The sequence below is a fragment of the Rhineura floridana genome, chromosome 2 (assembly GCF_030035675.1).
Source record: "Rhineura floridana isolate rRhiFlo1 chromosome 2, rRhiFlo1.hap2, whole genome shotgun sequence".
Lineage (NCBI taxonomy): Eukaryota > Metazoa > Chordata > Lepidosauria > Squamata > Rhineuridae > Rhineura > Rhineura floridana.
In genome coordinates, this window is record NC_084481.1 from 82,087,939 (window position 1) to 82,101,871 (window position 13,933).

Below are 13,933 nucleotides of genomic sequence, written 5' to 3' on the forward strand. Positions count from 1 at the left end.
TAAGGTTCCAGACAAAAGTCTGCTCAGGAATTCAGAATACAAACGACATTTCATTTAATTAGTCTGAACTCTGGATGTTTTCATATTTGATTAGATTTGTGATCCTTGGAAACATAACTTTTTCCCCATTGAAGTTAGTGATGGTGTTTCTGTTCTATTTTATGGCTATTAAAGCGGAGCTAGAACTTCCTTATCTTTAAAATGGGTGAAATATTTGAATAAAAATAAATCAAGACATACATAGAAAAAGTTGTTTGACCCAGCTGAATACCAGGGCTCCTGGGGAAAAGATGCAGGGATCCTGGGGACAGATGAATGTAATATATTTGGCAAACCTACTTTCTAATTGCAAAGGAGACAAGGAGATTGTACTTGGTCCACATGAGCCACAAAGCTGGGAAGTAAGTCCAAATGAACAAAGTGGAACGTATTTCTAATAAGCGTGCATAATAAATGGGCTGCATGACTTGCTTCCTCGGATCAGGTTTGGGAAGTAACATCTCAATAGGCTGCTTATTATGTGGTTGTTTTTGAAACATAAGACTTCCTTAAACCCAACATATTACTTGCTAAGCAATGATAAAGCTCAGCGTTTTAGTCTAACTGGTACCACATTATTAGACCATTTAGGATCCTAAAGAGGCCAATTTCATTACAAATAGCTGGATTTCTAGCCTAAATTAGTTAACAATGTTTTAAGGCTTGTTTATTGACAGATTTGTCAATATTTATCTGTAAAGCTACATTTACTTTTAAAACATATTTATTTTACGTTTCATCCAGGCAATGCCAGAAGAAGTCACATTATATTGGTAAAGTACTGTGGTCAGTTACAGGTTATGCACACATCTAATTGGAATATAAGATGTCTATGGGTTTTATCATGCAGGATAGTCTGCTATACTTAGCAAGCATAAGTCATCTTCTGTCAAGGCACCTGAACAGTGTTAGATCCTATGATGTTGCAACCTCAGTAAATAATACTTCAGTTGCAGTGAAAGCAATAGGTCCACTCTGTCAAAACTAATTTAAGTCCCATTGATTTCAGCGGGTCTGAAGCATGACTAACTCTGTCTGTCTTTATTACTTTTACTTGTGAAGCTGAAGTTGAATTTCTAGTCAGCCTGATGTTAGCCTTCTTCTTCCTCGTGTGACTAGTTCCTTGAGGAATCTTTTACAACTTTCCTTTGCTGTTTAGGTATCCAGGACACTGACATGGATTATTCCTTCTTTCTTTCCCTCCCTGCACTTTTATTTTCATTCAGGTTCTGCAATGAGAACAATCCATGCCCTTTACCAATCTTCTGGTCTTCGTGGGGTCCTTGGAATAAATGTAGTGCAAACTGTGGTGGAGGGGTGCACTCTAGGCAGAGGTCCTGTGAAAATGGAAACACCTGCCCAGGCTGTGCTGTGGTATGTTTTTATTTAGATAGGCATTGACTGCTATTTTCTCAGGTTATGTTTTCCTCAAGCTGGCAGTGGGCGTAGGGAACTAGGTAAGAAGGGCACGTGGTGGCCAACTTCCTGTCGCTGTGGAACGCCAAGAAATAGAAACCTTTCGTTTTGCTTGACAGAGATCCTATGTGTAACTCCAGAGCCTGCAGTGCTTTAAAATGAATAGTTGACCTATTAGATATATGCCATCTCATTAATTCTGTGGCTCTGAAGTGACATAACAGAAGTGTATAAAATTATGCATGGCACAGAGAAGCGGACAGATAAATATTTTTCTCCCTTTCTCATGACACTAGAACTCATGGTCAAACAGTGAAGCTGAATGTTGGAAGATTCAGGACAGACAAAAGAAAGTACTTCTTCACACAGTGCATAGCTAAACTATGGAATTTGTTCACACAAGAGGAAATAATGGGCACCAACGTGGATGGCTTTAAAATAGGATTAGACAAATTAATGGAGGATAAGGCTATCATTAGCTGCTAGCCATGATGCCTATGCTCTGCCTTCATAGTTGAAGACAGTATGCTTCTGAATACCAGTTGCTGGAAACTGCAGGAAAAGAGAGTTCTCTTGCACTCAGGTCCTTGTGGGCTTCCCATGGGCATCTGATTGGCCACTGTGTGTACAGGATGCTAGAATAGATGGGCCATTGGCCTGATCCAGCAGGCTCTTCTTATATTCTTATGATCATATTGATTCCCGACAAAGCATATATTTAGAAGCCACTTCTCAGAATCCTATTATTGTCTGCACAGGAGTGGGAAGCTGGTGGCCCCCCATATGCTGTCTGACAACTCCCATCACCCCTGACCATTGACCGTGCTGGCTGGGGGTGACAGGAGTTGGAGTCTAACAGCGTATGGAGGGCCACAGGTTCCCTATCCCTGCTGTAGCATCAGACCAAGACGTGAAAGTCAGTATGGGGCTCTGTAGATGATAATGTGGGACTATGCAAAATGGCACTGGCTCAGTTCTCAGTGAGTCCCATGGAGCTCTGGAAGGCATAGTAAACAAGCTGCAGGCTGGGACATAGCTGAGAAGGAGCTAAAACATGACGCATCCCAGAGACAGGAGGCTATGTGAATCTTTTCAATAGAGATATCTTCAACTGAGCTTTATCTATGGAATTTTTGTGCATGCTTGAATATGTGCGATGTACATAACTTGTGCATAGGCCTGTTATCTCAGTATTGTATTCTGTTAAAGCACCAGGAGCAATAAGAGGCCTTGTTTTATACTTCTTTATACACCTTTATTATTGCCTCAGTGGTTTTTGTGCTTTTAAATCAAATATTCACATTTATTTTATTGTTCCTCAAATTGCATAGTACACAAATGCAATGGTAAAGCTGCAAATCTTCAAGCATTTGTTATGAGTCAGGTCCTCTCCATCTATCCCCTTTTTTGTAGGAGTATAAAACCTGCAGTCCAGAGGCCTGCCCTGAGGTTCGGAGAAATACACCTTGGACCCCATGGATGCCCACCAATATCACCCAGAGTGGGGCTCGCCAAGAACAGCGTTTCCGCTACACCTGCCGTGCTCAGCTTGCTGACCCCCATGACCTCCAGTTCGGCCGAAAGAAGACAGAGAGTCGATTCTGCCCCAGTGATGGCTCAGCTGTTTGTGACACTGATTGTATGTCCTGCCTCATTGCAGATTATAATGAGCACTGAGCTAAGCTCTTTATTATTTGTACTGGAGGTATGGGAAGATGAAGCAGAGGGTGGAATGAAAGCTCATCTGTTGATAGCAACAGAGCAAATCAAGACCAACAGACTGAGACTGTGTATTCTGTGAATTCAGGATGGATAAGCATCAGGGAATTTGCTGGGAGCATTGCACACACCTGCAAGCATTGCTGTAGTCATTGGGGGTGCATAATCTTGATTTCTGTGTTTATTAAGACTCACCCAGCAGCATGGGTGTTATTTCAGCCTACAGGGATGCATGATATGATATTATGGAGTTAAGCCCTATTGTGAGGGTCTTCCCACAGAATCAGGAGTTCTGAGTTTTCTGCTAGTAAACAGAAGAAACTGGGACTTGCTCTGATACCTTTTTTTATTTATTTGACAAAATTTATAATACTGCTTAATCAACAGAAACTTATAAGTGGTTTACATGAAATAATATAAAGTATTCATTAAAAATACCAATAAAAGAAAACATTGAAATAACACGTAACATTTATCAAAAATATAAACACAATCAGCAGTTTTAAAACATACACATAACAAAACTAAGATTACATTCCTGAGTAGGCTTCCCTAAACAAAGAACATTTTAACAGGTGCCAAGAACAATATAGTGAAGGCACCTGCCTAACATCAGTGTGCACAGAGTTCCAGAGATTAGGTGCTGCCGCACTGAAGGACTGTTTACTTGCAAGTGCAGAATGAACATTATGTGCTACTTGTAAATGTGCCAGTTCCACAGATGGAAGCAGTCAAGTGGGCATATAGGGATCAGGCAATCCTTCAAATAAATTTGACCCAAGCTGTTAAGGGATTTATATACTAATAGTAACACCTTGAATTTGATTCAGTAATAAATCAGCAGCCCATGCAGATCTCTGAGGAGGGGTATAAGATGCTGTGACAAGGTGTCTCTCCTGTCGGCAATTGTGCTGCAGCATTCTGCACTAGTAGCAGATTTTGGACCAACCACAATGGAAGCTCCCAAAGAGTACATTACAGCAGTTCAGTCCTGAAGTCACCCATGCCTGGACTACTGTGGTTAGACTTTCAATCCAGAACCAATCATAGCCATCATACCAGCTGAAGCTGCTAAAATGCAAACTTGGATCCAGAAGCACACCCAGACTGCAAACCTGTTCCTTCAGAGGAGTGCAGCCCCACCCAGGGCAGGCAATCGGCCAGTTTCTCAGATACAGGAACCGCAGCACTTCCATCCTGCCAGGATTCAAGCTTAGTGCTGTCCCTCATCCAGACCACCACTTCATCCAGACACTGGTCCACTGCATCCAGGCAGCATTAGAACCACTCACATGGTGACATGGGTGGCACTAATCCATTTTCCCTATGAGTCCGGCCATCACAGCGGGTATTAGCTCCACCTATCGTGCGAAGGCAAGAATGTCTTTGAAGTCAAGACTAGGGCCGTCAGGCCCCTCCCACTCTCCAGTTCATTCTTGCCTTCCTGCAAACAAGATTGAAATCCTATCATTGAGATCCTATAGCGTAGAATTTAGCTAAGTTGTTTTGGTATTTGTTTACTTTGTGTTTAAATGTCATTTATCTCTGTTGCTTGTTTGAGGTTCTTTCCTCAGAGACCGCGGCTGAGGTTCTCCCTGATTGGTCTTTAACCTTTTATTTTTCGTTTATTCTCCTTCTTGTCTGAGGACCCCCACAGAGACCGCGGCTGCGGTGTTCTGTGGTTTCTGGCCGTTTTGAGCTTCGGGAGATCGCAGCTCTTTCTCTCCCGTAGCGGTTTTTCCCTGCCTCAAGCCGCGCTCTGTGGAGCCCTTGGAGAGACCGCGGCTGCGGTTCTCTCCCAGGCGGGAGCCTGCGGCTGCGGCTCCCTGCCTTTTTTCCAACCTATTTTTACCTGCCGGGGTTCTGCCTCCCTAGAGCCTGGTGATCCGGCTCTCTCTCCACAACTTTAATTTCGCCGCGGAGAGCTCTGCTCCCGGCGGCGGCGGCGGCTTGCCTCCTGCTGCCTCATCCCTCACAGGCTTCTCTCGGCACTTTGATTTCGCCGCGGAGAGTCCCGCTCCCGGCGGCGGCAGCGGCTTGCCTACTGCTGCCTTATCCCGCACAGGCTTCTATCTGCTCTTTCTTCTTGGGGGTTTCTTGGAGCCGCTAGTGCGGCTATCGGCCCCGCGGCTCCCCCTGCGAGGCTGTGCTGAGCTACCCTTCCCCCAGTTCGTTACCAGACGGCCGCCATTGCTCTGTCTTTCCCCGCCATTTTTAGATCATTTTTGTTGAATTCAAATTTCCCGCCTTTTTTGTTACCGTTATTAACCATCGGATACCTTCCCTGCAAGCTATCTGTATGTGTGTTGTCTGTGTGTTGTAGACAGAGTTACACAGGGCTTCCTCACACACAAAATTACTGTGACTGTATCATCAAGGCTGGAGTTTTAATACAGTGGCTGACTTGTATTAAATTGGAATTATATTCAGTACCATCAAGGCTGGAGCTTTAAATCAGTGGCTGACCTGTACTAAATCTGAATTATATTCAGTATTATCAAGACTGGAGCTTTAATATCAGTGGCTGACTCGTACTAAATCTGAATTATATTCAGTATTATCAAGGCTGGAGCTTTAAGATCAGTGGCTGACGTGTACTAAATTTGAATTATACTCAATATTATCAAGGCTGGAGCTTTAATATCAGTGGCTGACTTCTACTAACTGAATTATATTCAATATTATCAAGGCTAGAGCTTTAATATCAGTGGCTGACCTGTACTAAATCTGAATTATATTCAGTGTTATCAAGGCTGGAGCTTTAATATCAGTGGCTGACTTGCACTAAATCTGAATCATATTCAGTATTATCACGGCTGGAGCTTTAATATCAGTGACTGACTTGTACTAAATCTGAATTATATTCAGTATTATCAAGGCTGAAGCTTTAATATCAGTGGCTGACTTGTACTAAATCTGAATTATATTCAGTATTTTCAAGGCTGGAGCTTTAATTTCAGTGGCTGACTTGTACTGAATCTGAATTATATTCAGTATTATCAAGGCTGGAGCTTTAATTTCAGTGGCTGACTTGTACTAAATCTGAATTATATTCAGTATTATCAAGGCTGGAGCTTTAATATCAGTGGCTGACTTGTACTAATCTGAATTATATTCAGTATCATCAAGGCTGGAGCTTTAATATCAGTGCTGACTTGTACTAAATCCGAATTATATTCAGTACATCCTGCTCCCTCTGTGGCCGTGTACCACGCCTGAAATCCAGCCTACAGCACTAATCTGAACTATATTTTGTACATCCTGCCCCCTCTGTGGCCGTGTACCAAACCTAAAATACAGCCTATATTATACTAACGCTGATGCCACAGTGCATTCTGCCCCCTCTGTGGCAGTGCACTTAGCCATCTGCCAGTGTATTCTACCCCCTCCGTGGTCGTACGCTGTGCCAGTTTGGGTCTTTACATCCTGCCCCCTCCGTGGCAGTGTACTGCACCCAAGTTAATATAAGATGGCAGAACAGCCAGGCATGTCGCAATCAGCCAATATGATGCCAGATCAGCCAGGCATGTCACAAACAGCCCAGCCACAACACTCTAATGTGACTAAGTCTAAGCATGTTAAAGTAATGGCTAAGACAAAACATATTTCCAGCCATAACAAACCAAAGCGGCCACGCTATGCCTCTGTGCCAACCACCACCACTACCACAGCAACTCAGGCACACATAAACGATATACTTCATTCCCCTGCTGCTTCCTCTGACGAGGAGGTTTTTGCTGGCTTTTCCACTCAGTTTTCACCTAACCAGCCCCCCTCCGTTTTACTGCCCCAAACATCTGCTCCAATACCGGCTCAGGCACAAACATCTGCCACAACCGGGCTACAGCTGTCCCCTGATTCCCTCTCCCAACTTCAAGCCATGCTGGCATTTATCACCCAAATGCAGTCACTACCACAAGTTCCGGCCATACCTCAACTCAACATGGACCAACGTGCGTGTCATGAAGCTCATCCTTCCTGCTCACCAAATCCCTTCGATATAGCCAGAGGCAGATGTATTGATGAAGCCTCGTATGCGGAGGAGTCAACCTTCACTGACCACGTTGAAGGAGATGACTGGAGCGACGATTCAGATCATGAGGAGGATACATCGTATCGCTTGTTTAATGCCTCAGACTATCAGCCCCTGGCACGCAGGGTAGTTAATACCCTTGGTCTACAGACTGCGCCTTCAGCTTCTTCCGCACCAGCCATCAAAGGGGCCAAGGTTCTCAAATCTCCTGCACTTATTGAACACTACATCCCGGTGCCGGACCCAATTGCCAAATTGGTCTCTGAAGAATGGGCTCACCCATTTCAATCTCGCCACTTCATGAACCTGGCTGACAGGCTTTACGCCCTAGCTCCGCACTTTGCCACCAAGTTACACGTCCCTGGCATAGACGAACCAATCGCTCGCCTCGTTTCACGATCCCTTTTGCCCAGGGAAGGGGAATCCCAACTAAAGGACACTACTGAGCGTCGAATAGACTTCACCCTCCGCAAAAACCACGAGGCCACTGCCCTATCCACGCGTGCCTCCGCTTCAGCCTCCATTTTCTCCAGAGCAGCTATGATGTGGCTGGATGGTCTTCTAGAGGACACTAACCCTGATCCTGTCGCCCTCAGAAGGTCACTGGTAAAGTTGCGTAAGACAGCAGCTTTTGTGCCCGATGCCACTCATTTGGGGGCACGAGCCATGACGGCTCAGATAGTCGCTCGACGGACCCTCTGGCTTCGCCACTGGCAGGCTGATTCAGCGGCCAGAATGAATCTGGCCAGGTCTCCTTACTCCGGATCGTTACTCTTCGGCGAGGAAGCTCTAAAGGCAGTGCTGGTTGATCCCAAAGACGCCCACAAACCGGTTCTGGCCACTGTCCAGAACATCGACCACAGGCCTTCCAGGCGCTTTCCTTCCTTCCGTACTAACCAGTCCTTTCGAGGAACGCGGCCAGGAGGACGAGGCCACAATGTCAGATTCTATGACCCCAATTCATTCAGGGGCTCCTGGAACCGACGCTTCCAGGGCAGAGACCTACGGCTGGCTTGTCAACGTCGACAAAAGCCATCTCTAACCAACCCAACGCCTACTACATCTAGGGGCAATGTTGGATATCCTGCAGGCAATGGTATTCCTGGCTCCAGATCGCATCACTGCCATCACAAGCATCGCAAGGTCCCTGATGTAACAAACATCAGCAGACGTCATGCTTCTAGCCAGGGCGCTCGGAATGTTCATTTCTACAATCCATATTGTGCCATGGGCTCGAGCCCACACTCGGCATCTGCAATGGACTTTACTACCCTTTCAATAGGACATTGCCAGCTCCAACCATTGCAAAGTTCGCTTGATCCCCGCACTGCGCCTATCATTCCGCTGGTGGACGAGGTCCCAACACCTCTCCAAGGGCACGCCGTTCAGAGAACCACACAGATCTGTTGTAACCACAGATGCCAGCCTCATAGACTGGGGAGCCCACTGCAACTCCCAGTACGTTCAGGGGGTTTGGTCCACCACGGAGCAGACTCAAAGCATCAACTGGCTGGAGCTAAAGCTGTACATTTAGCTCTAATTCATTTTCAGTCTCTGTTCCCTTTGGACCATGTCCTCATTCGAACGGACAACACGCATGTAAAATCACATTTGAACAGACGGGGGCACCAGGTCTCGTCCTCTACAGGACTTAGCCTCCCTCACCTTCGTCTGTGCAGAACAACATCTACAATCCCTGAAAGCAGAACATCTCAGACTGGCTCAGCAGACAACAGGTGTTTCCGGGGGAATGGAAACTTCACTCAGCCATTTTCCATCGTCTTCAGAGTCGGTTCGGCGAATGCTCAATCGACCTGTTTGCCTTCAGTCGCAATTGCCAGCTTCCCAGGTACCTTGCCCGATACCTGGATTCATCAGCGGAAGCAGTGGATGCTCTGACAATACCATAGCCAGACGGTCTCTTGTACGCCTTTCCTCCCATACCATTGTTAGCCAAAACCTTGAGGAAGGCGTGAGCCGAGAGGGCACAGCTGGTTCTAATAGCACCATTTTGGCCACGCCGACCGTGGTTCTCAGATCTTCTGGCAATGTCGATGATGGATCCTTGGACACTTCCAATCAGGCCAGACCTCCTATCCCAGGGTCCAGTACTGCACCAGGACCCTACTTGGCTCAATCTAACAGCGTGGCGTTTGAACGGGGACATTTGAGGTCAGCTGGACTGTCTGACGCTGTGATTGATATTATTTTGGCCTCGAGAAGACCATCCACTACTCATATTTATCAACATACCTGGGTGGCTTTCTCCAAGTGGTGTCAGTCCCACCACCATGATCCATCCCAGGCCACTGTGCATCAGGTGCTGCAATTTCTCCATAGCGGCTTTATGATGGGACTTCGACCCAACACTCTACGTCGACATGCGTCCACTCTGTCGTCCATTCTCTCAGTGTCCTCTCCTGGAGCTCCTATTTCCTCACATCTGTTCATCAAATGTTTTTTGAGGGGAGTCGCCCTTCGCTCTCCGGCTGTTGTCCATCGGTTTCCCTCATGGAGTTTGCCGAAAGTTCTGCAGGCTTTGCAACGCCCTCCGTTTGAACCCATCAGGACTATGCCCCTACGTATGCTGTCCTTCAAGGTCTTGTTTCTGATCGCAATCACATCTGCCAGACGCGTTTCGGAGTTGGGCGCATTGTCTTCTGCTCGATACCTCTGCGTCTTCCATAAGGACTCTGTTGTGCTGAAGACTGATCCTTCCTTTCGTCCCAAGGTCGATTCAGTTTTTCATTGCAACCAGGACATTGTTTTGCCTTCCTTTTGCCCAAATCCTACCCATCCTCTCGAGAAGTCTTGGCATTCGTTAGATGTCTGGAGGGCTCTCAAGACCTACCTGTCTAGGACCCAAGAGATTCGACGAACGGAGTCTCTGTTTGTAACCTTTCATTCAAGGTTTATGGGGCATAAAGTATCCAATCCTACCTTATCCCGTTGGTTGAGGGCATGTATTACTTTAGCATATGAGTCTCTGAAGCTGTTAGTTCCAGCTAGTATAACGGCTCATTCTACCAGGTCAGCTGCCACTTTGGCTGCTTTTGCCACTAATGCTCCTGTTGCCGATATTTGTAGGGCTGCAGTCTGGTCTACCCCACACTCGTTTATAAGGCATTATAAAATTGATCGCTATGCCTCTGCTGACGCATCTTTTGGCAGACGAGTGTTGCAACGGGTTCTTAATGAGGATTAGCATCCGGTCCCACCCTGTATGGGCTGCTTTGGTACATCCCGCTGTGATGGCCGGACTCATAGGGAAAATGGACCATTGGTCTCACCTGAAGGGTGATTTTCCTATGAGTCCGGACATCACGACCCTCCCAGTTGGAGGATGACTATATATTTTCTAATGTGTTATATATTACTGTTACGCTATTATATTTAAATTTAAAAGTGAAGTCAAGACTTCTAGTTCTGTTATACCGCTATGTTGGAGTCATGTTACTATGCATGGTACTATTGTGTTATTTTCCTGCTGCCAGGCCTGTTGGCCTTGTTCTTGTATTTTTAGATATCTCTCCTTAGACTCGCTGCGAATGAACTGGAGAGTGGGAGGGGCCTGACGCCCCTAGTCTTGACTTCAAAGACATTCTTGCCTTCGCACGATAGGTGGAGCTAATACCCGCTGTGATGTCCGGACTCATAGGAAAATCACCCTTCAGGTGAGACCAATGGTCCATTTCTTTCATTTACTGCACCACAGTTTCTTTTCTTCACCATGTGATGAACGTAACCTATATTTGCCATGGTTTCCCACAGAAAAGTGAAGCTTGCCAGTGTATCTATGTGGCTGAGATACTCCTGAAGCATCAGGAGTGCATCAGCCACGAAGCCTCCTACCAGAGAGATATGATCCTGCATGGCCAAGCTGTGCTGAGCAGTGCATTGGCCAAAAGTATTCCAGCCTTCCTCTCAGTCTTAGAGCTGGGAAGGAGACAGGGATCACCATGCAACTTCCTCAACCATCCTTGCCCTCTTCTGGGGCTCCCAAGCTGGGATGAAGGCTGGGTTTTATCACACTTCTTATAGGGTGGTGGCACAGTTGTTATGGCCTGAAGTTGGCTGGCCTGAACTTTTGTGTATGTGTGTGTTTTAATTCCCATACTCTTCTCCCTCTCTTCTCCCCACCCACCCCCAGCTTTAGTTGATGACCTTCTGAAAAGTGGCAAGACCTCTGTCCGGATTATCAATGGTGGCTGGTCTTTTTGGGGAGGATGGTCATCTTGTTCTCGAGACTGTGAGCTGGGCTTCAGAACCAGGAAGCGAATGTGCACCAATCCAGAACCAAAAAATGGTGGCCTACCTTGTATAGGATCTGCAATGGAATATCAGGATTGCAACCCACATCCCTGTCCAGGTAAATATTATTATTGTCCTGCTTTAACATTTCATTGGTGCCAATAGTGCTCGAAGCACTGGAGAAGCGTGGCATGAAGTTTTTCTTTTACCAATCATTGTGCCATCCTAGGGGATGTGTGCCTGTGCTGCCTTGCTAGGGCTAACACTGTCAAAAGTCTTGTACTACCAATCAGATACCAATTCCTGTCTCATGGTGCTGCCTAAAGCTAGCTGCTTCACCCTGTTGTGTGGCAGGGCTGGTCCTCATGTCTACACTGGCATTTTTGCGCAAGACATTGGCATATGCATTTACCAAGGGCCAGGTCACACCATGGCTATAAGCTCAAGGGAAAGAAGCTTTGCACTGCATGCAGCAAGGGTGCACCCAAATCAGTCTCATGGCTGTAAAATATTACATGTGTCTTCACCCTTCGTAAACTGAGAGCTGTGCAGAAACAGATGTGCCTTGAGTTTGAACAGCTGCTTGCTGACTAGATCAAGTCCTTTGACTTTTCTTACAATTTCATGGGGCTGATTTGCTTGTTTCAAGATGGGATATCTACCTCTAATATTAGTTAACCTTTTCTGGCTGGCAAACAGGAAATAATATTTCCTAGTTAACTGGTGCTTGAATTTATGGTTCTGTTAGTTACTAGACTGGAACAGTAAAGAAACCCCTTTTTTCTCTCAACCCTTTCCCAACCCTCCAGAAAACAAATCAGTTGATATTGTGTGTCCTGGACTACTTTGCTAGGGGGCTTACAGATGGAATGGTAGTGTAAAGGGTCATTCAGATATCACAAACGGTTTGCCGGCAACAGGCTTTAAAAAAAAAAAAACTGATTGGATTTTTCTTGGAAAGGGTAAATCCAGATTAAAGAGGGCGGGGGTAGTATGGACTAGCATTTTGATGCCCATGACATTTTTTGGATACTGCAAAAGATTTGCAAGCATGGGGAGCACCCATTCCACAATAAATACCCTTCTGGAAGCATCCTTAGTCAAGTTAAGGCTGAATAAACCAATGTGTTTTCCTCATTGGCAACGCAAACATCTGGTCGTCATTGCCATCTTTCAGATTGGCTTGGTGACCAGTTATCTAACCTTCCTCTATGATATTTATTTATTTATTTATTACATTGATATACTGCCCCATAGCCGAAGCTCTCTGGGCAGTTATGCATGTCTTGGGAAAGTAAACTATTATTTATTTATTTAAAATATTTCTATCCCACCCTTCTACCCTATAATATGGCTTACAAAAATAAAATCAGACATGTACATAATAAAATTGTAAGCAGTAAAATAACAAAAACATTAAAATAAATTAAAATACATAAAATGCAATTTATATATATATATATATATATATATATATATATATATATATATATATATATATATATATATATATAGGGATTGACTAGACTCAATTAGTTATGACTTTTGCATTCCAGTCATAAGCCTTCCCTTTCTCCTTTTTCAGAATTCGGTGTTTAGAGGGGCCAGAAGCACAAGGGTTTAACTTCTTAATCATTTGTGCAGAGAAAAAAAACAGTGCGGAGTTGTGAACAGTGAGCAAAAGTCTATTGGTGGTTCATTGTAGGTAAATAGTTAGGATGCTATGTATCTACCGCGACAACTCCTTCATCTCTTTCTGACCCTTGCAATAGTCACATTTTTTTTTGGTTATCCGTAGACAAAAGATGTATGTGTCTTTGTTTTGTTTTTAATAATCCTTAGTGAAAGGTTCATGGTCCTGCTGGACTCCTTGGTCTCAGTGCTCGGTAACTTGTGGAGGTGGGCACTACCAGCGCACCCGAACCTGCACCAACCCCGCACCATCTAACGGGGAGGATATCTGCATTGGGCTGCACACAGAGGAAGCACTGTGCAACACACACTTGTGTGAAGGTAGCCCTGTTTTTATTTCCTCATGTCCAGTTCTGATGACAGGGGGAAAAAGATTACAATCAGAAATAAATTGCAAATGTCTTCTTAAGAGTAAAAGTTTAAGCAAGTAGCACCTTGGCATAATTGCAAGTATTTAGGATGATAAATTTGTATTAAATAGGCCAAAGGGCAGGGGGGGGCGATGATGCCATAATATCCATACCTTTGTTTGTTTAACAGGCTTCTATGCAACGTTTTAGGGCAGTAGCCTCACAAAGAAGTATACAATCCATAAAAGTCATTGAAACAGTTAATACTACAACAACATGATAAAACCCATTCCATTTAAAGAATAAAATGAAATGTAAAGAATAAAACCAACCCTAGGCAATAATCCTGATTAAATGGCTTTCCAATTTCAATTCCAAAGAGCGTTCTAAAATATTGTGTCTTCAAAGTTTGTTTAGAGGAGTTCAGAGAAAG

The 13,933-nt window shown here is 44.9% G+C and overlaps 1 protein-coding gene across 14 annotated transcripts in view; it reads left to right on the plus strand.

Moving 5' to 3' along the window:
- The window catches only part of SEMA5B (semaphorin 5B), a 585,589-nt gene that overhangs the window by 544,790 nt on the left and 26,866 nt on the right, over window positions 1-13,933 (plus strand). For all 14 annotated transcript variants that reach the window (XM_061609103.1, XM_061609095.1, XM_061609094.1 and 11 more), the window contains 4 exons: window positions 1,266-1,413; window positions 2,869-3,094; window positions 11,358-11,576; window positions 13,301-13,471. In XM_061609103.1, the coding sequence (XP_061465087.1) occupies window positions 1,266-1,413; window positions 2,869-3,094; window positions 11,358-11,576; window positions 13,301-13,471 (764 nt within the window). The remainder of the gene's footprint in view (window positions 1-1,265; window positions 1,414-2,868; window positions 3,095-11,357; window positions 11,577-13,300; window positions 13,472-13,933) is intronic.